The 26,926-nt window shown below is 47.8% G+C and overlaps 1 protein-coding gene across 1 annotated transcript in view; it reads left to right on the top strand.

The window, feature by feature from the left end:
- The window catches only part of LOC144609224 (insulin receptor substrate 1-B-like), a 138,649-nt gene extending 121,481 nt beyond the window's left edge, over positions 1-17,168 (top strand). Inside the window, exon 4 of the mRNA XM_078427643.1 lies at positions 12,674-17,168. Coding sequence (XP_078283769.1) covers positions 12,674-12,681 — 8 coding nt within the window. The 3' untranslated portion in view covers positions 12,682-17,168. The remainder of the gene's footprint in view (positions 1-12,673) is intronic.
- Positions 17,169-26,926: the final 9,758 nt, after the last annotated feature.

The following is a 26,926-nucleotide window of genomic DNA, read 5'->3' as shown; positions in this document are numbered from 1 at the left end:
CTCCGCTATCCTTAAGAGCTCTATCTAGCTCTCTCTTGAATGCATTCAGAGAATTGGCCTCCACTGCCTTCTGAGGCAGAGAATTCCACAGATTCACAACTCTGAAAATGTTTTTCCTCATCTCCGTTCTAAACGCCTACCCTTTATTCTTAAACTGTGGCCCCTTGTTCTGGACTCCCCAAACATTGGGTACATGTTTCCTGCCTCTAACGTGTCCAACCCCTTAATAATCTTATACGTTTAGATAAGATCCCCTCTCATCCTTCTAAATTCCAGTGTATACAAGCCTAGTCGCTCCAGTCTTTCAACATATGACAGTCCCGCCATTCCGGGAATTTTTGTGTCTATGATGTAAGCCAGCATCTGCAGTTCCTTCCTACATTTTATGTTTAGTTTAGTTTTAGAGGTACAGCATGCAAACAGGCCCTTTGGCCCATCGAGTCCCCGCCACCCGACGATCTCCGTACACTGGCACCACCCCACACACCACAGACAGCCAACTAACCAACAAACCAGTACATCTTTGGAATGTGGTAGGGAGGAAACCAGAGGACCCAGAGAAAACCCACACGGTTACGAACTGCTTAAAGACAGCACCTGCAGTCAGGATGGAACCCAGGTCTCTGGCGCTGTGAGGCAGCAACTCTACCGCTGCGCCAAGGGGTCGAGACAGATAACACCACCGCCTTTAAGAGGAAAACAGGGCCAAGATGTCCAGTTGATATCCTTGGTCACCATTAAAACAACGTCAGCAATCTCTTTTTAAAGAGGTTTCAAAAACATCTAAAAATATCATGAAATTTGTTTTGGGCCATTTTAAAAACAGTTCTGGCAGGTTCCCTCGTGTAACATTACCCTGTTTCAGGAATAGAGGGTGTGGGGGTCAAATTTCAAGCATTAGTTATGTCTTGCAGCTCTTATAAATCAGAGCATCGAATATAGAAGTTGGGATGTAATGTTAAAATTGTACAGGGCATTGGTGAGGCCGAATCTGGAGTATGGTGTGCAGTTCTGGTCGCCAAATTATAGGAAGGATGTCGACCAAATGGAGAGGGTACAGAGGAGATTTACTAGAATGTTGCCTGGGTTTCAGCACTTAGGTTACAGAGAGAGGTTGAACAGGTTGGGTCTTTATTCTTTGGAGCGTAGAAGGTTGAGGGGGGACTTGATAGAGGTTTTTAAAATTTTGAGAGGGACAGACAGAGTTGACGTGGGTAGGCTTTTCCCTTTGAGAGTGGGGAAGATTCCAACAAGGGGACATAGCTTCAGAATTGAGGGACAAAAGTTTAGGGGTAACATGAGGGGTAACTTCTTTACTCAGAGGGTGGTGGCTGTACGGAATGGGCTTCCGGTGGAAGTGGTGGAGGCTGGCTCGATTTTATTATTTAAGAGTAAATTGGATAGGTATATGGATAGGAGGGGATTAGAGGGTTATGGTCTGAGTGCAGGTAGATGAGACTAGGACAGGGAGAATGGTCGGCGTGGACTGGTAGGGCCGGACAGGCCTGTTTCCATGCTGTAGTTGTTATATGGTTATATGGTTATATGGCCACATGAAGTAGCCCTTGAAGCATCACAACACAACACAACCAACGTGTTTGCTGCTGGCAAGGGTTGTCCAACATTGTCAAGTTCTCTAATTTTAGGTAGCCTGTGAACAACCCCCATAAGGTCATAAGTGATAGGAGTAGAATTAGGCCATTTGCTCTATCAAGTCTACTCCGCCATTCAATCATACTAGGTTAATTCTCGGAATGGCGGGACTGTCATATGTTGAAAGACTGGAGCGACTAGGCTTGTATACACTGGAATTTAGAAGGATGAGAGGAGATCTTATCGAAACATATAAGATTATTAAGGGGTTGGACACGTTAGAGGCAGGAAACATGTTCCCAATGTTGGGGGAGTCCAGAACAAGGGGCCACAGTTTAAGAATAAGGGGTAGGCCATTTAGAACTGAGATGAGGAAAAACTTTTTCAGTCAGAGAGTTGTGAATCTGTGGAATTCTCTGCCTCAGAAGGCAGTGAAGGCCAATTCTCTAAATGCATTCAAGAGAGAGCTAGATAGAGCTCTTAAGGACAGCGGAGTCAGGGGGTATGGGGAGAAGGCAGGAACGAGGTACTGATTGAGAATGATCAGCCATGATCACATTGAATGGCGGTGCTGGCTCGAAGGGCCGAATGGCCTCCTCCTGCACCTATTGTCTATTGTCTATTATCTATCTCTCCCTCCCAACTCCATTCTCCTGCCTTCTCCCCATAACCTCTGACACCCGTACTAATCAAGAATCTATGTATCTCTGCCTTAAAAATATCCACTGACTTGGCCTCAACAACCTTCTGTGGCAAAGAATTCCACCGATTCATCACCCTCTGACGAAATAAATTTCTCCTCATCTCCTTCCTAAAGGAAAGTCCTTTAATTCTGAGGCCTAGACTCTAATCTAGTCCTAGTCTAGACTCTAGTCCTAGACTAGTGGAAACATCCTCTCCACATCCACTCTATCCAGGCCGCTCACTATTCTGTGCGTTTCAATGAGGTCCCCCCTCATTCTTCTAAACTCCAGCGAGTACAGGCCCAGTGCCGACAAACGCTCATCGTAGGTTAACCTACTCATTCCTGGGATCGTTCTTGTAAACCTCCTCCCCCCCTCCTGCTACCTTTCTACCTCCTCTCCCCTATGCCCCACCTGGACACACACTTATTTCTCCCCTTCTCCTCCCCCGCCACCTACATTCCTTACCCTGGCTTCCACATGTGCAAATCCTCGATCCTGTTGTCTCATACCTTCTGTTTTCTTAAAATCTCTGGCCTTTGTCCCACCATCTGTCTATCAGAAACCTCCCCCCTCACCTGTATCCACCTATTACCTATTTTACGGACGGCACGCTGACACAACTGTGGAGAGCTGCCGTACAGCGCCAGAGACCCGGGTTTTTAGATTTTTTTTAGATTTAGAGATGCAGCGCGGAAACAGGCCCTTCGGCCCACCGGGTCCGCGCCGCCCAGCGATCCCCGCACATTAACACTACACACTAGGGACAATTTTTACATTTGCCCAGCCAATTAACCTACAAACCTGTACGTCTTTGGAGTGTGGGAGGAAACCGAAGATCTCGGAGAAAACTCACGCAGGTCATTCTTCTGAGGCGATCTTATTGAAATCAGCCTGTTCAAATAATGAAGGTGGGGAGGGGGGCAGAAGCATTCAGTAGCCCCAACGACCCAATAAAGATCGCCAGGTATGTCGATGAACTCAAAAGAGAGATCATGACTCATGTCGCAAACATCCCACACTTCAGAGTGTTATGTCAGATAGTGTTTCATTCAAGTGGTGTTTGGATGGCTGTCCGTTTAACCGAGGCCTTCAATCTCCAGGAACCTCAAACAGATTTAGCAGGGGATATACTTAACCGTCTTATATATAAGAATATCCCTTTCAGCACACAGACTATTTTTAACCTTACACAGCGGGTAGTGCTCTTGCTTCTGAGAAAAGATCATGGATTCAAGTCCTTTCCAAACCCACACTGCCAGAGTCAGTGTTAAAAGAGAGCTGCTTCTCCCATGGGAGACGTGTTGAAAACACGTCCCTGTCTGCCTTCTCAGTCGCAGCGTCACACAGCGTGGAAACAAGCGCTTCAGCCCAACTAGCCCACATCGGCCAGCATGTCCCAGCTGCACTAGTCCCACGTGCCTGCATTTGGCCCATATCTCTCCAAGTAGGGTTGCCAACTTCCTCACTCCCAAATAAGGGACAAAAGGTGACGTCAACGCCCCTCGTGACCTCACCAGGATGACGTCACCGCCTAGCGCCCCATTGGTGGAATGGGAGCACGTGGCTGCTGGCTGGGTGAGGTCATGTGGGACGCTGGGCGGTGACGTCACCCTTTGTCCCTTATTTGGGAGAGGAAGTTGGCAACCCTACCAATACGGGACAAGGGCGGACAAATACGGGATGTCCCGGCTAATACGGGACAGTTGGCAACCCTATCCTCCAAACCTGTCTTATCCATGTACCTGTCTAACTGTTTCTTAAACCTTGGGATAGTCCCTACCTTAACTATCTCCTCTGGCAGCTCGTTCCATACACCCACCAGCCACCCTTTGTGGGGAAAAAGTAACCCCTCAGGTTCCTATTGAATCTTTCTCTCCTTCACCTTAAACCCATGCCCTGTGTCCTCGATTCACCTACTCTGGGCAAGAGACTGCATCTACCCAATTATTCCTGAAGGTGAGGTATAAGTAGGGTTGCCAACTGTCCTGTATTAGCCGGGACATCCCGTATTTTGGGCTAAATTGGTTTGTCCCGCACGGGACCGCCTTTGTCCCGCTGTAGGCCCGGACAGTGTAGGCCCGGAGGCCCGGACAGTGTAGGCCCAGAGGCCCGGGCGCCGCCTAACGGAGGTCGCATAGCAACCCGCCTCCTGGCCCGGGTGGCTGCCATTGGTGGAGCGGGAGCACGTGGCCGCTGGCTGGGTGAGGTCACGTGGGGCGCGGGGCGGTGACGTCTCCTTGTCCCGTATTTGCAAGTGAAATAGTTGGCAACCCCCTGAGGTATAAGTTCCCCAGCTGCTTCAAAACCAGAATTCTCCAGCTGTCCTGCCTAATATTTATTCTTCAAAGAACATGACTGAAAAGGACATTAAAGTGTTGTTGTTTGTTGGAACGCGATGAATCCAAATTAGTGGTTGCTTCACACCTATTAGAACAGGGAGAGCACTTCAAAATAAAGTACTTCATGGTCTGGTGAACACTTTGAGCTCAATGACTCAATGAAGTTGCTACCTCTGCTTTTGAAGAATTTCTTACTAATTGCAAAATTAGTCTAGAATTTCGACGTGATGACAGTTTAGAAGGGTCTTCATTGAGACTTACTGAATGGTGAGTGGCCTGGATAGAGTGGATGTGGGGAGGATGTTTCCACTAGTGGGAGAGTGTAAGACCGGAGGGCACAGCCTCAGAATTAGAGGACGTTTCTTTAGGAAGGAGATGAGGAGGAATTTCTTTAGCCAGAGGGCGGTGAATCTGTGGGATTCATTGCCACAGAAGGCTGTGGAGGCCACAAGTCAGTGGATATTTTTAAGGCAGAGATAGATAGATTCTTGATTAGTGCGGGTGTCAGGGGTTACGGGGAGAAGGCAGGAGAATGGGGCTTGGAGGAAAAGATAGATCCGCCATGATTGAATGGCGGAGTGGACTTGACGGGCCGAATGGCCTAATTCTGCTCCTAGAATGTATGACTGTTACTGTAACAGCAGAGGGGGAAATGAAGCTTTGAACTGGCTGAGGTAGTGGATGCTATTACACAGTAACTTCAGTTGGAAAACATAACTGTAAGTCAGTAGCTCTACCGCCATGCCACCATATCGCCCATTATATTCTGTCTCTATATATTCTCTCACTATATATATATTCTGTCACTATATCTTTTTATTCCTTTGTACCTCAAATTGCATTTACATTATTTGCTTCAACTGGGTGGCCACGGTGGTGCAGCGGTAGAGTTGCTGCCTTACAGCGCTTGCAGCACCAGAGACCCGGGTTCCATCCCAACTACTGGTGCCGTCTGTACGGAGTTTGTACATTTTCCCCGTGACTGCGTGAGTTTTCTCCGAGATCTTCGGTTTCCTCCCACACTCCCAACACATACAGGTATGTAGGTTAATTGGCTTGGTGTATGTGTAAATAGTCCCTAGTGTGTGTAGGATAGTGTTGATGTGTGGGGATCGCTGATCGGTACTGACTCACTGGGCTGAAGGGCCTGTTTCCGCGCCGTATCTCTAAACTATTCCCTGTGGAAGTATAAGAAAATAACTGCAGATGCTGGTACAAATCGAAGGTATTTATTCACAAATGCTGGAGTAACTCAGCGGGTCAGGCAGCATCTCGGGAGAGAAGGAATGGGTGACGTTTCGGGTCGAGACCCTTCTTCAGACTGATGTCAGGGGGGTGGGATAAAGGAAGGATATAGGTGGAGACAGGAAGACAGAGGGAGATCTGGGAAGGGGGAGGGGAAGAGAGGGACAGAGGAACTATCTAAAGTTGGAGAAGTCGATGTTCATACCACTGGGCTGCAAGCTGCCCAGGCGAAATATGAGGTGCTGTTCCTCCAATTTCCGGTGGGCCTCGCTATGGCACTGGAGGAGGCTCATGACAGAAAGGTCAGACTGGGAATGGGAGGGGGAGTTGAAGTGCTCAGCCACCGGGAGACCAGTTTGGCCAACGCGGACCAAGCGCAGGTGTTGAGTGAAGTGATCGCCGAGCCTGCGCTTGGTTTCGCCGATGTAAATAAGTTGACATCTAGAGCAGCGGATGCAATAGATGAGGTTGGAGGAGGTGCAGGTGAACCTCTGTGTCACCTGGAAAGACTGTTTGGGTCCTTGGATGGAGTTGAGGGGGGAGGTAAAGGGACAGGTGTTGCATCTCGTGCGGTTGCAGGGGAAAGTGCCCGGGGATGGGGTGGTTTGGAAGTATAATCAACATTTTACCATCTATACACTAAAACTTGTTTGTTTGTTTGTTTGTTTGTTCCTGAACTACATCCAAAACGGTACACGATAGCGCGACAATTTTAGGCCCACCTTACTCACCGTCGTCCCTTTGGTGCTAATGGAAGAAGTTAAACTGAAATCGGTGTTATATTTTTTAAGTTATTCACATTTTAAAGTTTAAATCTATCTCCTAGAGAGGGAGGGGGGAGGGAGGGAGCGAGGGGGGGAGGAGGGAGTATAAGGGGGTGGTTGAGGGGGGTGGAATTGGAGGGAGGGGAAGGGGAGAGGTGGGGGGGGGAGGGAGGGGGAGGGGGGAGGGGGAGGGGGGAGAGGGGAGGGGGGAAGAGGGATGGGGGGAGGAGAGGGTGCCGCACCAATGCAGGAAAGGTTTGGGCCCAACGGGTCCACTTGGTCTAGTTCCTCTTAATCTTTCCAAATACACAGGACAAAATGTTAGAAATCCAAAGTGCCAAATGCCAACTTGCTCCCGGTGGTGATGGGAGGCTTATGCACTCACCTATGCTCCTCCGATGTTCAGAAAGGCTGGGCAGACACGCCTATATGGTTATCAAGTGGGCACCTACTTTCATCGACGTTTCGCTGATTGGGCCCACGACGTCTCCAGTAGGCTCAGCAGTGCATTCTGGCGTCCCAGAACCACCCCTCTCTGCATCTGCCTAGCCGGCTTATTTGGGAGACTAGATGGGGTCTTTCCTCTTCAGCCAGAGCCACTGGCTACTCTGCTCCGCCACCCGTGATGTTTCCGTGATAGCCTGGCGTGGGGCTTGTCCACTGATCCCCAGGTCCCTCATCAGTCTTACGGTAGATGTTGCCACAAATCCTCGACATCCAACTTCTACCGGGCAGATCTTTGCTCTCCAGCCCCGCTGTTTAAACCCCTTACTGGTCGTTTTTGACTACTTTAAATCGAAGTTCCTCGTTTTAGTATCACTATGAGAAAAATATCTTGTCCTTGATTATCAAGAAGTCCAGCTGTAATATAATAATAATAATTAAAAGATATTTGGACAGGGACGTGGATATGAAAGGTTTAGGATATGTGCCAAACGCAGCTGGGACAAGTGTGGATTGAGCATCTTGGTCGGCCTGCACAAATTGGGCCGAAGGTCCTGTTTCCATGCTGTATGACTCTATTGAGTCTGAATCAGAAGTTTAAGTACCACTCAATTCTTGCTATTGAGGGAGTGCTGCATAGGTTCTGGAGGTTAATTCCCAGGATGGCGGGACTGTCATATGTTGAAAGAATGGAGCGACTGGGGTTTGTAAACACTGGGATTTAGAAGGATGAGAGGGAATCTTATTGAAACGTATAAGATTATTAAGGGATTGGACACGCTAGAGGCAGGAAACATGTTCCCGATGTTGGGGGAGTCCAGAACAAGGGCCCACAGTTTAAGAATAAGGGGTCGGCCATTTAGAACGGAGATGAGGAAGTACTTTTTCACCCAGAGAGTTGTGAATCTGTGGAATTCTCTGCCTCCGAAGGCAGTGGAGGCCAATTCTCTGGATGTTTTCAAGAGTGTATGTGTGAGTGTGCATGCGTGTGTGTGCATGTGAACGTGAGTGTGTGTGTGTGTTCAGGGACTGGCTTCTTCTTTCAATGCACAGCCTGGTGTCTGAGTTTCTCAGCTCCAGTGCTGAGTTGGTTGGTCAATGTGTTGGTGAGAGGCCAATTGGACAAGCAAAGCGGAGTATATGTCAAAGCACAGAATGTACACAGATTATAGTTAAATAATTACGGCTGCATTTTGCTATCTTGCCAGAGAACAGAAGGCTGAGAGAGCTAGGGGAGCCTTCGAAATGTTACCAGTTTCTAACTCATTGTTGAGGTGCTTAGTGCGAATGGCCTAGTGGGAGAGTCTAGGACTCAAGAGGGCACAGCCTCAGAATAAAAGGACGTACCTTTAGAAAGGAGATGAGGAGGAATTCCTTCAGCCAGAGGGTGGTGAATCTGTGGAATTCATTGCCACGAAAGGCTATGGATGCCGTTAGTGGATATTTTTAAGGCGGAGATTGACAGATCCTTGATTAGTGCTCCCTACACACCAGGGATCAGTTTACAGGAGCCACGTAGCCTACGTACCCGGACGGCCTTTGGGATGTGGGAGGAAACCAGAGCACCCGGAGGAACAGAATGGAAACAGGCCCTTCGGCCCACCAAGTCCGTGCCGACCAGAGATCACCCCGTACACTAGCACGATCCTACACACACCAGGGACAATTTACAGAAGCCCATTAACCGACAAACTAGAGCGCCCAGAGGAAACGCATGGGGTCACAGGGAGAAGGTTCAAACTCCACGCACACTGAGGATCGAACCAGGGTCTCTGGCACTCCACCAATGATAACGCAATATCATAAAAATAAAGACAGAGATCAATATGGCCCCTCAGACCATCTCCGCCATTCAGTAAGATCATGGCTGATCTGATCTCGACCTTAGCTCCATTCCAATGCCTTATCCCCTAACGTTTGGCCTCTCGAGAGACCAGAGATGAGGGAACATTCATCCTCATCTGTTGGCCGAAATAGATGAGCTCTTATTCGGAAACCATATCTCTGTATAGGAGCAAAGAGGTCCTTCTGCAGTTGTACAGGGCCCTAGTGAGACCGCACCTGGAGTACTGTGTGCAGTTTTGGTCTCCAAATTTGAGGAAGGATATTCTTGCTATTGAGGGCGTGCAGCGTAGGTTTACTAGGTTAATTCCTGGAATGGCGGGACTATCATATGTTGAAAGACTGGAGCGACTAGGCTTGTATACACTGGAATTTAGAAGGATGAGAGGAGATCTTATCGAAACGTATAAGATTATTAAGGGGTTGGACACGTTAGAGGCAGGAAACATGTTCCCAATGTTGGGGGAGTCCAGAACCAGGGGCCACAGTTTAAGAATAAGGGGTAGGCTATTTAGAACTGAGATGAGGAAAAACTTCTTCAGTCAGACAGTTGTGAATCTGTGGAATTCTCTGCCTCTGAAGGCAGTGGAGGCCAATTCTCTGAATGCATTCAAGAGAGAGCTAGATAGAGCTCTTAAGGATAGCGGAGTCAGGGGGTATGGGGAGAAGGCAGGAACGGGGTACTGATAGAGAATGATCAACCATGATCACATTGAATGGCGGTGCGTACAGGCTCGAAGGGCCGAATGGCCTCCTCCTGCACCTATTGTCTATTGTCCCTTATTTCCAGATTTCACCCTGAGGGAATCACCCTTTCAATATCCAACCTGTCAAGTCACCTCTAAACTTTAAAATGTAGTTTAGTTTAGAGATACAGCGCGGAAACAGGGCCCTTCGGCCCACTGAGTCCGCACCGCCCAGCGATCCCCACACACTAACAATATCCTACACACACTAGGGACAATTTACAATTATACCAAGCCAAATAGCCTACAAACCTGTACGTCTTTGGAGTGTGGGAGCGCCCGGAGAAAACCCACGCAGGTCATGGGGAGAACGTACAAACTCGGTACGGATAACTCTCATGGTCAGGATCAAACCCAGGTCTCTGGCGCTGTAAGGCAGCAACTCTAGTGCTGCGCGAACGTGCCCCTAAAGTTTTATTACGATCAACAGTCATTCCAAACTCCGGTGAATATAGACCATCACTGTTCACTTTTCGCATGTCACATTTCTAATGCAAAAAAATCAACCGAGTGAATCTCGTCCTAATTGCTCCAATGCAAGTCTGAAGAAGGCTCTCGATGTCACCCATTCCTTCTCTCCAGAGATGCCGCCTGGCCCGCTGAGTTACTCCAGCATTTTGTGTCTGCCTTCGGTGTAAACCAGCATCTGCCGTTCCTTCCAATGCAAGCTTCCCTCCCCCCCCCACCTTAAATAAGATGAAGAGCTCCCTGCCCACCTTATCACTCCTCGAGATCTCGCTGGCAGTGTGGACAATGATGTGACCAAGAGCCTAGTTTTGGTGTCAAGCATTTTAATGTTCAGAATGAAAGTCATTCTGAAGATAGGGGCAGGACGATGGCACAGCGGTAGAGTTGCTGCCTTACAGCGCCAGAGACCCAAATGTATAAATGTAAAAACAATTGTCCCCCGTGTGGGTCGGGTAGTGTCAATGTGCGGGGATCGATGGTCGGTGTGGACTCAGTGGGCCGAAGGGCTGCATCGGGCGGCACGGTGGCGCAGCGGTAGAGTTGCCGCCTTACAGCGAATGCAGCGCTGGAAACTCAGGTTCGATCCTGACTACGGGCGCCGTCTGTACGGAGTTTGTACGTTCTCCCCGTGACCTGCGTGGGTTTTCTCCGAGATCTTCGGTTTCCTCCCACAATCCAAAGACGTACAGGTATGTAGGTTAATTGGCTGGGCAAATGTAAAAAATAAATTGTCCCTAGTGTGTGTAGGATAGTGTTAAAGTGCGGGGATCGCTGGGCGGCGCGGACCCGGTGGGCCGAAGGGCCTGTTTCCGCGCTGAATCTCTAAATCTAAAAAAAATCTCTTAAATCAAACTAAACTAAATTAACTAAACAGGTTAGAGTGCTAAACAAGCAATCTACATGTTCTCCCAATTTTCCATCTTGGTGATAAGATCCAAATAATCATTACCCCTCCTTCAGAGTAAAGTCCCAGCGACTTGAGATGAAGATCTAGGGGTGGAGACTCAGGGGAAGATTAGTTTAGTTTAGAGATACAGCTCAGAAACAGGCCCTTCGGCCCACCGAGTCCGCACTGACCAGCGATCCCCACACACTAACACTACCCTACACACACTAGGGACAATTTACATTTATACCCAGCCAATTAACCTACAAACCTGCACGTCTTTGGAGCGTGGGAGGAAACCGAAGATCTCAGAGAAAACCCACGCAGGTCACGGGGAGAACGTACAAATTCCGCACAGACAGCGCCCGTAGTCGGGATCGAACCTGGGTCTTTGGCGCTGTGAGGCAGCAACTCTACCGCTGCATCACTGTGCTGCCCAAGATCCTGAAATGTTTTGAATGCTGTGCAAAAGATAAAGCTGGCTCCAGATCAGATTGAGGGTGCACCATGTGTTTGGGTTTGTCAATATAACTGAGACCTGGCGATGGAGATTTTGCTGCGATCAGCTTTTATTTTTAACCAGGTTTATGGTGGAATTGCCTTGAGTAACACGATCCCTAACATAGCGATCTAAAAAAATACAACTGCATCGAATTAACAGTGGACTGAGTCGTGGCCAGTACTGTTACTAAGAAAGGTCTATTATGATATTATTCTCATAGCAACGGGGAAAAGGCCTTGTTTAGTTTAACACACTTTGTGGGTTGTGGTATTGACTGGCATTTGGCCATCTTTTCCTCCTTGCTGGGGCCTGAGAGTGCAGTAGCTCTCAAGCATAATAGTAAATGAATGAATAATCTACCTCTGCTTTCCTGCCTCTCCCTCCCCCAACTTGGCACAGTGGCACTACAGTAGAGCTGCTGCCTCACAGTGCCAGAGTCCCGGGCTTGATCCTGACTACTGGTGCCACCTGCATAGAGCTTGGACGTTCTCCCCGTGACCTGCATGGGTTTTCTCCGGGTGCTCCGGTTTCCTCCAACCTTCCAAAGACGTACAGATTTGAAGGTTAATTGGCTTCGGTAAAGCAAAATTGTAAATCGTCCTTACTGTATGAGGATTGTGTTAGTGTACGGGGATCGCTGGTCGGCATGGACTCGGTGGGCCGAAGGGCCTGATTCCACGCTGTATCTCTAAACTAAGTTAAACCCGGTTGCTCAACACTTTAACTCCCTCTCCCGTTCCCACACTGACCTTTCTGTCCTGGGCCTCCTCCACTGTCAGAGTGAGGCCCAGCGCATATTGGAGGAACAGCACCTCATATTTTGCTTGGGCAGCAATGGTGTGAACATTTTGACTTCTCTAACTTCAAGTAGCCCTTGCTTTCCCTCTCTCTCCATCCCCCCTCCCCCTTCCCAGTTCTCCCACCGGTCTTCCTGTCTCCGACTACATTTTATCTCTGTTCCGCCCACTCCCCTGACATCAGTCTGAAGAAGGGTCTCGACCCGAAACGTCACCCATTCCTTCTCTCCAGAGATGCTGCCCATCCCGCTGAGTTACTCCAGCATTTTGTGTCTACCTTCGATGTAAACCAGCATCTGCAGTTCTTTCTGAAAGTGAGCTGATGCCTGTCTGAACTTGTTTTTCTTCCTTTTGCTTTCAGATTGCTGATGAAAGGTGGTCCTTCGCTTTCGGAAGTATTGCGGAAAGACTCACCAGCCACCCGCCCGCTGTACAATCACCGACTTTAGTTCATGTCTGGAGGAATTTCAGTCGCTTCAAGCAACAGCCAACTCACCTCAGCAGCAGTTTCACAGAAGTAGATGATTACTCTCATTTTGCACATTGAGGTAGACATTCAACACCATAGACAGACCCGACGGCACATCCTTGGTGTGGCACAAACCACCGACGGAGCCTTTGAGAGATGGTCGGGAGTGGGCAGAAAAGGATTAAAATAAAAACCAAACACAGTGCCAAACTGACCTTCAGAATGGGCAAGTGACCCAGCAACTGGATTCCACCTTCTTTCTTGATTCCTGAATCATTCAGGCCGACGTAGGAATGTTTAATGGTGGGTGGGAGGAAGTCTTGGCAAGGAAGCGACATTGCTCAACATCTTCTGCACTGCCCTGGCCTGCAGATTGTAACCCACCCCTTGCCTGCCTCACGGACATCGATTGGTTCGATGCTTCTATCTGGCGTGGTACGTTGCAGCCACACTCACCTTCCGCTGAGGGGGAGCGAGTGTGGGGGTCAATCAATTCAAACCTCCCTTCGATTTCATTGCTCCTCCCACCACCCCCACCTCTACCCCCAAATCTCCAACCCAACTGATAACAAGAAAATCCGTCGGAATGCGCACAGTCGAAGAGTTGGCACAGTCGCCTCCCTCTTCAGAACTAAGATGGCCGCCTGCTCTGACTGGACTGCACCCAAAGCCAGTCATAAACACCAGCTTGAACTGCACCAGCACAGTGGCTTCATCAAGCTACTGCTAACTCGCTGTCATGTACACCCCTATTGAAGTCTTGAAAGTGTCCAAAAAAAAGTGGCAATATGTTTTCTTTTAAACGTGCTCGTGAGTTTTGTCTGAACTTGCGGCTAAGTTCTCACGATAACCAAACAGGCCTTGAATCTTGGGTTGCCGATTCTGGTTCGCCATGTTGCTAGAGGTTCCATCGTGACCTCTTGTCATTCACTTGTCCCTTGCCCCATCTTGTCCTCTCACAGGTCTCAAGATGGCTTCCTTCTTCGCTGATAGGGCAGCAAACCAAGTCTTGGTTACCCAATTAGATGTAACTTGACCGGGCGTCAGACGTCAATGTTCATAAGACATAGGAGCAGAATTTGGCCATTCGGCCCATCGAGCCTGCTCCATCATTCGAACATGGCTGATCTATTTTTCCCCCTTTCAACCCCGTTCTCCTGAAGTTACCTCACTTCCCAAAAATGTACAGTTCAGAGAATAAGTGAGAAACACCAAATTTTGGTCAAAAGCCACTGGTTTATTTTTTATTCCGCATCTTGTGAAGATGAATCTTGAATTCCTGGTGACTCCACATTGATTTCAGAGGGTTATTAACTTGCATGGGGCTGTGCCAGCAGTCCCATGGTGTATTTCGGAGCCAACTTTGATATGTGTGTGTGTGTGTGTGTGTGTGTCAATCTGCTATTTAAAAATCGCTTTAATGAAATCAACATATGATCAGCTCTGTACTTTAATTAGATTAAAACCATATGTTTGGGTGTGGATTCCATGAGCCCTTGTCCATTGCTTATTGGAGCTTGGCAATCCATGACTGACTAGCAGAATGCCTCTGACTCCACAATAACAGAAATGTGGCCCGCTAGTTTCACCGCTATTTCTGATTTCAACTTGTCCAATCTCATGACGCCATTTTATAAGATTTACATCTCGCACACCATTTGGGGCGCAGCAGTAGAATTGCTGCCTCACGGCGCCAGAGACCCGGCTTCCATCCCGACCACGACCCCGTGCTGTCCGTGCGGACTTTGCACGTTCTCCCCGTGACCTGCGTGGGTTTTCTCCGGGACCTCCGGTTTCCTCCCGCACTCCAAAGACGTGCGGGTTTGTGAGTTAATTGGCCTCTGTGAATTGTGAATTGTGTCCCCAGTATGTAGGATACTGCTAGTGTGCGGGCTGATCGCTGGTCGGCATGGACCCGGTGGGCCGAAGGGCCTGTTTCCACACTGTACCTCCAAAGCCATAGAGTGTAACTCTTCATCTTCTGTCTGCCTCTCACCCCTCTTACAACCTAAGGATATCAACATTTAATTCTCCAATTTTAGGTAACTTACCTAAAGAATAACCCCCCCTCCCCCCCAACTCCTTTCCCCTTCCCCCTCCCTTGCCTATACCCGACCTGCATGTGTTGCCATTTCTCCCCTTTCGCCTATATTCCTCCCTCTGGCTTCACTATTCCCCCCCTTCTTCTAGCCTTATCTCACATTATTTGCCTTTTCATCACTAGTTTTTGTCCAACCGTCTGCCGATCAGCCCTGCCCCCCCCCCCCCCCCACTCGTCAACTATATCCACCTATCACCTCCCAGGCTTTGTCTTGCCCTCCTCTCTTCCAGCTTTCACCCTCCACCCCCCTCCCATCCCCCACAATCAGCCTGAAGAAGGGTCCCGACCTGAAACCTCAATCCGTCCATCCAAGTTCTCCAGAGAAGCTGCCTGACCCGCTGAGTTACTCCAGCACCTTGTGTCCTTTTTTGTAAACCAGCATCTGCAGTTCCTTGGTTCAACAGATGAGAAGGGTCTGAATGATGCAGCGTGGAAACAGGCCCTTCAGCCCAACTTACCCACACCGACCAACATGCCCCATCCACACGAGTCCCACCTGCCTGCGTTTGGCCCATATCCCTCTAAAACCTTTCCTATACATGTACCTATCCAAATGTTTCTTGAACGTTGCGATAATACTTGCCTCACCTACCTCCTCTGGCAGCTTGTTCCATACACCTACCCACTTTGTGCTGAGAAGTTACCCTTCAGGTTCCTATTAAATCTCCCCCCCCCCCCCTCATCTTAGACCTATGTTCTCTGGTTTGCGATTCCCCTACTCTGGGCAAGAGACTGTGCATTCACCCCATCCTCATGATTTTGTGCACCTCTATAAGATCACCCCTCACAAGTTTACAAGTGATAGGAGTGGAATTAGGCCATTCGGCCCATTGAGTCTTCTCCGCCACTCAATCATGGCTGATCTGCAGTTGTACAGGGCCCTGGTGAGACCACATCTGGAGTATTGTGTACAGTTCTGGTCTCCTAATTTGAGGAAGGACATCCTTGTAATTGAGGCAGTGCAGCGTAGGTTCACGAGATTGATCCCTGGGATGGCGGGACTGTCATATGGGGAAAGTTTGAAAAGACTGGGCTTGTATTCACTGGAGTTTAGAAGGATGAGAGGGGATCTTATAGAGACATGTAAAATTATAAAAGGACTGGACAAGTTAGATGCAGGAAAAATGTTCCCAATGTTGTGCGAGTCCAGAACTAGGGGCCACACACAGTCTTAGAATAAAGGGGAGGCCATTTAAAACTGAGGTGAGAAGGAACTTTTTCACGCAGAGAGTTGTGAATTTGTGGAATTCTCTGCCACAGAGGGCAGTGGAGGCCAAATCACTGGATGGATTTAAGAGAGAGTTAGATAGAGCTCTAGGGGCTAGTGGAATAAAGGGATATGGGGAGATGTTGGGCACATGTTACTGATTGTGGATGATCAGCCAAGATCACAATGAATGGCGGTACTGGCTCGAAGGGCCGAATGGCCTCCCCAGCGCCTATTTTCTATGTTTCTATGTTTCTATCTCTGCCTCCTCATCCCATTTTCCTGCCTTCTCCCCATAATCCTTGACACCTGTTCTAATCAAGAATTTTTGTCTATCTCTGCCTTAAAAATATCCACTGACTTGGCCTCCACAGCCCTCTGTGGTGATGAGTTCCACAGATTCACCACCCTCTGACTAAACTACCCTCATCCTCCTGCCCTCTCGAGGAATGAAGGCCTAGCCTGCTCTCCCTGCAACACAACCCCTCGAGTCCTGGCAATGACCTTGTTAGAATGCCTTTGTTGAAACGTAGTGTAAATCTCAGACTTGGAAGGTCCTACAAATCTCCAATCCACTGTGTCACGAGACTGAGGAAGCAAAAAACATTTTTTTTCTGAAGTGCCTATTATGAAGTGGACACCATTTGTATATTTTCACATTCTTCAAAGCTCTCCGCGATATTCCATCCTGTAAACTCTGATGTACAAAGGATTTAGGATTTGTGTGTGTGCGTGTGTGTTTTTAAGCTCTTCTTGAGAAATGCTCGCCTGTTACTCCAACTTACTGTACATACAATGCATCAATGAAATAACTTTCTCCTGATATCCCCTGGAACCCATTGATTTTTACTGATTGAATGGTCCGTAAAGCAAAGTGTGCTTTCATTTTATTTTGTACATGTTTCTGAGTGAAATATATGATTTGTTTTCTTTCTCTCGCTTCCAATAAATGCAGTTAATGTTTGGAAAGGAACTCGGTTTTAATGCAGATGATAAAACGTGCTGATTCTTGCCGCGAGAGTTCATGTTCCCACGCTAATTGATAATTTAGATGTCGCTAAAGATTGACAATAAACCTTTCCCCGTGTCACTGGTGTCGATCAATTCATTTATTTCTCACATAACCCGCCATGGTAGAAAAAGGTAGAGTTGCTGTCTCACAGCGCCGGAGACCCGGGTTCGATCCCGACTGCGGGCGCTGTCTGTACGGAGTTTGCACGTTCTCCCCATGACCTGCGTGGGTTTTCTCCGAGACCTCCGGTTTCCTCCCACACTCCAAAGACGTGCAGGATTGTCGGTTAATTGGCTTCGGTAAAATTGCAAATTGTCCCTAGTGTGTGTAGGATAGTGCTAATGTGCGGGGATCGCTGGTCAGAGCAGACTCGGTGGGCCGAAGGGCCTGTTTCCATGCTTCATCTCTAAACTGAATTCAACTAAACAAGGAACTGCAGATACTTTAGGAGAAAAAAACTGCAGATGCTGGTTTAAATCGAAGGTTGACTCAAAATGCTGGAGTAAATCAGCGGGTCAAGCAGCATCTCAGGAGAGAAGGAATGGGTGACGTTTTGGGTGGAGACCCTTCTTCAGACTGAGTTTAGTTTAGTCTAGAGGTGCATTGTGAAAACAGGGCCATTTGACCCACCTAGTCCGTGCCGACTTGTGATCACCCGTGGTCTCCTAATCTGAGGAAAGACATTCTGGCCTTAGAGGGAGTACAGAGAAGGTTCACCAGATTGATCCCTGGGATGGCAGGACTTTCATATGAAGAAAGACTGGATAGACTAGGCTTGTACTCGCTGGAATTTAGAAGACTGAGGGGGGATCTTATAGAAACTTACAAAATTCTTAAGGGGTTGGACAGGCTAGATGCAGGAAGATTGTTCCCGATGTTGGGGAAGTCCAGAACAAGGGGTCACAGTTTAAGGATAAGGGGGAAGTCTTTTAGGACCGAGATGAGAACTTTTTTTTCACACAGAGAGTGGTGAATCTGTGGAATTCTCTGCCACAGAAGGTAGTTGAGGCCATTTCATTGGCTATATTTAAGAGGGAGTTAGATGTGGCCCTTGTGGCTAAAGGGATCAGGGGGTATGGAGAGAAGGCAGGTACAGGTTACTGAGTTGGATGATCAGCCATGATCATATTGAATGGCGGTGCAGGCTCGAAGGGCCGAATGGCCTACTCCTGCACCTATTTTCTATGGTTTCTATGTTCACACTAATTCGATCCTACGTACAGGGGACAATTTACAGTTGCCAATTAACCGACAAACCTGTACGCCTTTGGAATGAGGGAGGAAACCAGAACTCCTGGAGAAAACCCACGTGCTCACAGGGGAGAACGTGCAAACTCCGTACAGGCAGCACCCGTAGTCAGGGTGGAACCCAGGTCTCTGGCGCTGTGAGGCAGCAACTCTACCGCCCCATCATGGAACATATTGATCTTTGGTCTATAGGGAGTCATAGTTTATGGAAACAATTGGTGTTGAGGCCAAGATCATATCAGCTATGAAGTTTAGAAGGTTGAATGGGGTGGGTCTCATTGAAGCCTACTGGATAAAGAAAGGTCTTGATAGAAGCTGATAGAACTGGCGTACTGAGAACTGATCAAGGAGTTTGTGGACTGGTGCCAGCGGAACTGCCTCCGGATCAACGCGGGGAAAACCAGGGAGATGGTGGTGTATTTCCACAGGCACAGCCAGGTCCCCCCGACACCGGTGAACATCCAGGGAATGGACATCGGGAGGGTGGGCTCTTATAAGTACCTGGGTGTCCACCTCAACAATAAACTTGACTGGACTGAAAACACCGATGCGCTATACAGAAAGGGCCAGAGCAGACTTTATCTGCTGAGGAGACTGGTCCTTTGGAGTGCAGGGGGCACTCCTAAGGACCTTCTACAACACGGTGGTTGCATCGGCCATTTTCTATGGAGTGGTCTGCTGGAGCAGCAGCATCTCAGCGGCGTACGGGGAGAGACTCGACAAGCTGGTCAGAAAGGCCAGCTCTGTTCTGGGTTGCCCCCTCGACTCAGTGCAGGCGGTGGGAGAGAGGAGGATGATGGCAAAGCTAACATCGCTGCTGGACAACGACTCCCACCCCATGCAGGACACGGTCACTGCACTGAGTAGCTCCTTCAGTGACAGACTCCTTCACCCCAAGTGCGTGAAGGAGAGATATAGGAGGTCCTTCCTTCCCGCTGCTGTGAGACTGCACAACCAGCACTGCTCCCAGCAGACGAGTCAACAATAACAGCTAAGAACACACAACAAACTGATGACAATTAATGTATCTTTTATTTATAATGAATGATCTCTTGCTCTCCACTTTGCTGCTGTAACACTGTAAATATCCCCGGTGTGGGACGAATAAAGGAATATATATATATGGAGAAGATGTTTCCAGCAATGGGAGAATTTAGGACAAGAGGGCACAGCCTCAGGATAAAAGGACAGGCCTTCAAATTAGGGATGAGGAGGTGTTTCTTTAGCCAGAGGGTGGCGAACCTGTGGAATTCATTGCCACTGATGGCAGTGGAGGCCAAGCCATTGGGTTTTATTAAGGCAGAGATTGATAGGTTCTTGCTTAGGAAGGATTACTGGAAGAAGGCAGGAGAATGGGGTTGAGAGAGAAAAATAGATCAGCCATGATCGAACGACGGAGTAGACTCGATGGGCTGAATGGCCTAATTCTACTCCTATATCTTACGGTCTTACGTCATTGAAAAACTGAACCCATTTGAGGAAGTATAAGGCCCAGAGAAAACCCACACAGTCACAAGGAGAACGTGCAAACTCCACACACACACACCACCCGAGGTCACACACACACCACCCTTATTCTTAAACTGTGGCCCCTGGTTCTGGACTCCCCAACATTGGGAACATGTTTCCTGCCTCTAACGTGTCCAATCCCTTAATATTCTTATATGTTTCAATAAGATCTCCTCTCATCCTTCTAAATTCCAGTGTATACAAGCCTAGTCGCTCCAGTCTTTCAACGTACGACAGTCCCGCCATTCCGGGAATTAACCTAGTGAACCTACGCTGCACGCCCTCAATGGCAAGAATGTCCTTCCGCAAATTTGGAGACCAAAACTGCACACAGTACTCCAGGTGCGGTCTCACTAGGGCCCTGTACAACTGCACACAGTACTCCAGGTGCGGTCTCACTAGGGCCCTGTACAACTGCACACAGTACTCCAGGTGCGGTCTCACTAGGGCCCTGTACAACTGCACACAGTACTCCAGGTGCGGTCTCACTAGGGCCCTGTACAACTGCACACAGTACTCCAGGTGCGGTCTCACTAGGGCCCTGTACAACTGCACACAGTACTCCAGGTGCGGTCTCACTAGGGCCCTGTACAACTGCACACAGTACTCCAGGTGCGGTCTCACTAGGGCCCTGTACAACTGCACACAGTACTCCAGGTGCGGTCTCACTAGGGCCCTGTACAACTGCACACAGTACTCCAGGTGCGGTCTCACTAGGGCCCTGTACAACTGCACACAGTACTCCAGGTGCGGTCTCACTAGGGCCCTGTACAACTGCACACAGTACTCCAGGTGCGGTCTCACTGGGGCCCTGTACAACTGCACACAGTACTCCAGGTGCGGTCTCACTGGGGCCCTGTACAACTGCACACAGTACTCCAGGTGCGGTCTCACTGGGGCCCTGTACAACTGCACACAGTACTCCAGGTGTGGTCTCACTAGGGCCCTGTACACACTCGGGACAATTTTTAGCAACGCTATCTTGTTCTGCCTGAGGTCAGAATCGAACCTGGGTCAGAATTGAACCTGGGTCTCCGGCGCTGTGATGCACTGGCTCTACGCACTGCACCACTGGCTAAAGCCAGGTTATAGCCCTGCCTTTGTCATTTGTCTTGAGACAGAACTATATCACGAACATCAGACACTCAGAGACTCAGACACAACAAACCTCAGATAATCACCGGGAACAAAATGTTCTTTGCTGTCAGCTGGAATCATCACCCTAAAGAACAACTGGGCGATTTAGCCATTGCAATGATTTCTGAGCTAACTTCTCAAAGCTAAAATACCCTCGTTGAAACTTTCACCGAATAGTGAGCGGCCTGGATAGAGTGGATGTGGAGAGGATGTTTCCACTAGTGGGAGAGTCTAGGACCAGAGGGCACAGCCTCAGAATTAAAGGACATACATTTAGAAAGGAGATGAGGAGGAATTTCTTTAGTCAGAGGGCGGTGAATCTGTGGAATTCATTGCAGGACTGTCATATGTTGAAAGACTGGAGCGACTAGGCTTGTATAGACTGGAATTTAGAAGGATGAGAGGGGATCTTATCGAAACGTATAAGATTGGACACGTTAGAGGCAGGAAACATGTTCCCAATGTTGGGGGAGTCCAGAACAAGGGGCCACAGTTTAAGAATAAGGGGTAGGCCATTTAGAACGGAGATGAGGAAAAACTTTTTCAGTCAGAGAGTTGTGAATCTGTGGAATTCTCTGCCTCAGAGGGCAGTGGAGGCCAATTCTCTGAATGCATTCAAGAGAGAGCTGGATAGAGCTCTTAAGGATAGCGGAGTCAGGGGGTATGGGGAGAAGGCAGGAACGGGGTACTGATTGAGAATGATCAGCCATGATCACATTGAATGGTGGCGCCGGTTCGAGGGGCCGAATGGCCTCCTCCTGCACCTATTCACCATTGTAGGATAGTGCTCGTGTGCGGGGATCGCTGGTCGGAGCAGACTGGGTGTGTTTCTGCGCTGTATCTCCAAACTAAACGAAACTAAACATGAATGGGCGATGTTTCAGGTAGGAATCCTTCTTCAGACTGATTGTAGTTGGGGAGGGAGAGAAAGATGGAAGAGAGGAGGGCAGGACAAAGCCGGGTGGGTGATAGGTGGATACAAGGCGGGGGGGTGAGATAGGCAGATGGTTGAAACAAAGGCCAAGGTCAGATGGAAAGACAGAAGGTGTAAAAACAAGAATGAAGGTAGGGGGAGGCATGAACAGTGAGGTGGGAGGAGGAGAGAGAGAGAGGGGGAAGGGATGGGGAGAGAGGGAGAGGACAGAGAGAGATGGGGAGAGAGGAGAGGGGACAGAGAGAGTGGGAAGAGATGGGGAGAGAGGGAGAGGACAGAGAGAGACGGGGAAGAGATGGGGAGAGAGAGAGAGGACAGAGAGAGACGGGGAAGAGATGGGGAGAGAGAGAGATGACAGATGGGGAGAGAGGAGGAGATGGGGGGAGAGAGAGGGAGGAGGGTAAGAATGGAGCAAGGATAAAGGGAGAGAGAGAGAGGGGAAAGAATGGACAGAGAGTGTGAAAGAGAGAGAGGGGGAGAGGGTAAGAATGAGACATGGATAGAGGGGAGAGAGTGAGAGGGGGACAGACAGTGGGCAGAGGGGGGTGAGAGTGTGAAAGAGAGGGGGGGAGAGAGACAAAGAGGGGGGGGAGGGTGAGAATGGGGCAACGATAAAGGAGGGCAGGAGAGAATGAGGGAAGGGGGTAGAGAGGAGGGAGGAGGGCAGAGGCCTGGTTCCCCAGCATCACCACCTCACACACACGAAGCCTCTCTTGTGGCTGTCTGTCTCCCTGGCAACGATGTTCGACTCTTTTATAATAGCTTTTGAATGTCACGCAAAATCCACGAGTGAACCCTTGGGGGGTGGTGGCAGACAGGGGAGGGTGAGTGGGGGGGGGGTCATAGAATTACACAGCGTGGAAACAGGCCCTTCGGCCCAACTCGGCCACACCGGCCAACGTGTCAATAGACAATAGGTGCAGGAGGAGGCCGTTCGGCCCTTCGAGCCAGCACCACCATTCAATGTGATCATGGCTGATCATTCTCAATCAGTACCCCGTTCCTGCCCTCTCCCCATACCCCCGACTCCGCTATCCTTAAGAGCTCTATCTAGCTCTCTCTTGAAAGCATCCAGAGAATTGGCCTCCACTGCCTTCTGAGGCAGAGAATTCCACACATTCACAACTCTCTGACTGAAAAAGTTCTTCCTCATCTCCGTTCTAAATGGCCTACCCCTTATTCTTAAACTGTGGCCCCTGGTTCTGGACTCCCCCAACATTGGGAACATGTTTCTTGCCTCTAGCGTGTCCAACCCCTTAATAATCTTATTCGTTTCGATAAGATCCCCTCTCATCCTTCTAAATTCCAGTGTATACAAGCCTAGTCGCTCCAGTCTTTCAACATATGACAGTCCCGCCATTCCGGGAATCAGCTACACTAGTCCCACCTGCCCGCGTTTGGCCTGTCCTCCCTCGGTTTCCTATTAAATATTTCCCCCCTCACCTTTCCTCCCACACTCCAAAGACGTACAGATTTTAGGTTATAGGGAATGCTGGTTTAAATCGAAGGTAGACACATACAATGCTGGAGTAACTCAGCGGGACAGGCAGCATTTCTGGAGAGTACCAATGGGTGACGTTTTGGGTCAGGACCCTTCTTCAGTTTAGTTTATTATGGTCACGTGTACCGAGGTACAGTCAAAAGCTTTTTTGTTGCGTGCTAACCATTCAGCGGAATGAATATACATGATTACAATCAAGCCTTCCACATTATAACGTCCGATAAAAGATAGTTCAATGAGGTAGATGGGAGGTCAGGACTGCTCTCTGGTTGTGGTAGGATGGTTCAGTTGCCTGATAACAGCCGGGAAGAAACTGCCCCTGAACCTGGAGTTTAGAGATGCATTGTCGAAACAACCCTTCAGCCCACCGAGTCCAGGCCGACCAGTGATCATCCACACGCCAGCATGACCCTACACTTAGACAATAGACAATAGGTGCAGGAGTAGGCCATTCGGCCCTTCGAGCCAGCACCGCCATTCAACGTGATCATGGCTGATCATTCTCAATCAGTACCCCGTTCCTGCCCTCTCCCCAAACCCCCTGACTCCGCGATCCTTAAGAGCTCTATCTAGCTCTCTCTTGAATGCAATTGGCCTCCACTGCCTTCTGAGGCAGAGAATTCCACAGATTTACAACTCTCTGACTGAAAAAGCTTTTCCTCATCTCCGTTCTAAATGGCCGACCCCTTGTTCTTAAACTGTGTGGCCCTTGGTTCTGGACTCCCCCAACATTGGGAACATGTTTCCTGCCTTTAACGTGTCCAACCCCTTAATAATCTTATACGTTTCGATAAGATCCCCTCTCATCCTTCTAAATTCCAGTGTATACAAGCCTAGTCGCTCCAGTCTTTCAACATATGACAGTCCCGCCATTCCGGGAATTAACCTAGTAAACCTACGCTGCACGCCCTCAATAGTAGGAATATCCTTCCTCAAATGTGGAGACCAAAACTGCACACAGTACTCCAGGTGCGGTCTCACTAGGGCCCTGTACAACTGCAGAAGGACCTCTTTGCTCCTATACTCAACTCCTCTTGTTATGAAGGCCAACATTCCATTGGCTTTCTTCACTGCCTGCTGTACCTGCATGCTTCCTTTCAGTGACTGATGCACTAGGACACCCAGATCTCGTTGTACGTCCCCTTTTCCTAACTTGACACCATTCAGATAATAATCTGCCTTCCTATTCTTACCACCAAAGTGGATATTCTCACACTTATCCACATTAAACTGCATCTGCCATGCATCCGCCCACTCACACAACCTGTCCAAGTCACCCTGCAACCTCATAGCATCTTCCTCACAGTTCACACTGCCACCCAGCTTTGTATCATCTGCAAATTTGCAAACTTACCTATCATTTTTTAAGAAACAGTTGGACAGGTACATGGATAGGACAGGTTTGGAGGGATATGGACCAAACGCGGGCAGGTGGGACTAGTGCAGCTGGGACATTGTTGGCCGGTGTGGGCAAGTTGGGCAAAAGGGCCTGTTTCCACACTGTATCACTCTATGACTCTGTGACTCTACACACTAGCGACAATTTTAAAGAAGACAATTAACCTACAAACCTGCATGGTGATCGCTGGTCAACACGGACTCGGTGGGCTGAAGGGCCTGTTTCCACATTGCCTCACTAAACTAAACTAAACTAAACTAAACTAAACCAAACTAAACTAAACTAAACTGCGGCGCGGCGGTAGAGTTGCTGCTTCACAGCGCCGGAGACCCGGGTTCGATCCCGACCAAGGGTACCGTCTGTACAGAGTTTGTACGTTCTCCCCGTGACCTCGTGGGTTTTCTCCGGGCGCTCTGGTTTCCTCCCACATTCCAAAGGCGTGCAGGTTTGTAGGGTAGTTGGCTTCTGTAAATGGTAAATTGTCCCTAGTGTGTGTGGGATAGTGTCTGGGGGGATCGCAGGTCGGCGCGGACTCGGTGGGCCGAAGGGCCTGTTTCCGCGCTGTATCTCGAAAGTAAAGACTAAAGTTTTGGTTTAACAGTGCAATTAAAAAATGATATTCATGAGACTATGAATGCAAAGAAACGCGTGGACTGATTGTATTGAGTTTAGTTTGGTTTAGAGAAACAGGCCCTTCGGCCCACTGAATCTGTGCCGACCAGCGATCCCCGCACATTAACACTATCCTACACACACTAAGGACAATTTACAATTATGCCAAGCCAATTAACCTACACCTGTAGTGTGGATTTTGGTCACGAGGAGAACGTACAAACTCCGTACAGACAGCACCCCAGGTCAGGATCGAACCCGGGTCTCCGGCGCTGTGAGGCTGCAACTCTACCGATGCGTTTCGTTTAGTTTAATTTAATTTTAGTTTAGTTCAGTTTAGTGTAGTTTAGTTTAGTTAATTTAATTTAGTGTCGTTTAGATTAGTTTAGTTTAGTTTAGTTTAATTTAATTTAATTTAATTTAATTTAATTTAATTTAATTTAATTTAATTTAATTTAATTTAATTTAGTTTAGTCTAGTCTAGTTTAATTTAATTTAATTTAATTTAATTTAGTTTAGTTTGGTTTGGTTTAGTTTAGTTTAATTTAATTTAATTTAATTTAATTTAATTTAATTTAATTTAGTTTAATTTAATTTAATTTAATTTAATTTAATTTAATTTAGTTTAGTTTAGTTTAGTTTAGTTTAGTTTAATTTAATTTAATTTAGTTTAATTTAATTTAGTTTAGTTTAGTTTAATTTAATTTAATTTAATTTAATTTCGTTTAGTTTAGTTTAATTTAATTTAATTTAATTTAATTTAATTTAATTTCGTTTAGTTTAGTTTAATTTAATTTAATTTAATTTAATTTAGTTTAGTTTAGTTTAATTTAATTTAATTTAATTTAATTTAATTTAGTTTAATTTAGTTTAATTTAATTTAATTTAATTTAATTTAAATTTAGTTTAGTTTAGTTTAGTTTAGTTGAGTGAGGTCACGGGGAGAACGTACAAACTCCGTACAGACAGCACCCGTGGTCAGGATGGAACCCGGGTCTCTGGCGCTGAGAGGCAGCAACTCTACCGCTGCACCACCGTGCCGCCCTTTTACAATCTACAATTGTAGATATATAGATTTAAGTATAAAGTTTATTTTTGAAAATAAAACGACACTACTTGTGCAAAGAAGGTTCCCTGGTGACACTTTGATAGCTTCCGTATACAACATTAAGATTCACTGCTGAAAATGCAGCCCCCTGTTCAACAGGAAGCCTTTTCAGTGTTTCTAGGAAAGTTGGAGTCAACGGAGCTGGTGAAAGGAAACCCATTGACTTCCAACAACCTTCCTGAACATCAGTGATGAGGAAACAATTTGGTTCATGACAGATTGTAGATAAAGGGGAAGTCTGCATCATTAAACGAAACTAAACGAAACTAAAAATAAATTAAATAAATTAAACCTAACTAAACTAAACTAAATAAAATAAACTAAACTTAAATTAAATTAAATTAAATTAAATTAAATTAAATTAAATTAAATTAAAT

This window comes from Rhinoraja longicauda, chromosome 34 (genome assembly GCF_053455715.1).
Source record: "Rhinoraja longicauda isolate Sanriku21f chromosome 34, sRhiLon1.1, whole genome shotgun sequence".
In the NCBI taxonomy this organism is placed as follows: Eukaryota; Metazoa; Chordata; class Chondrichthyes; order Rajiformes; family Arhynchobatidae; genus Rhinoraja; species Rhinoraja longicauda.
This window is presented reverse-complemented; position numbering and strand designations above follow the sequence as displayed.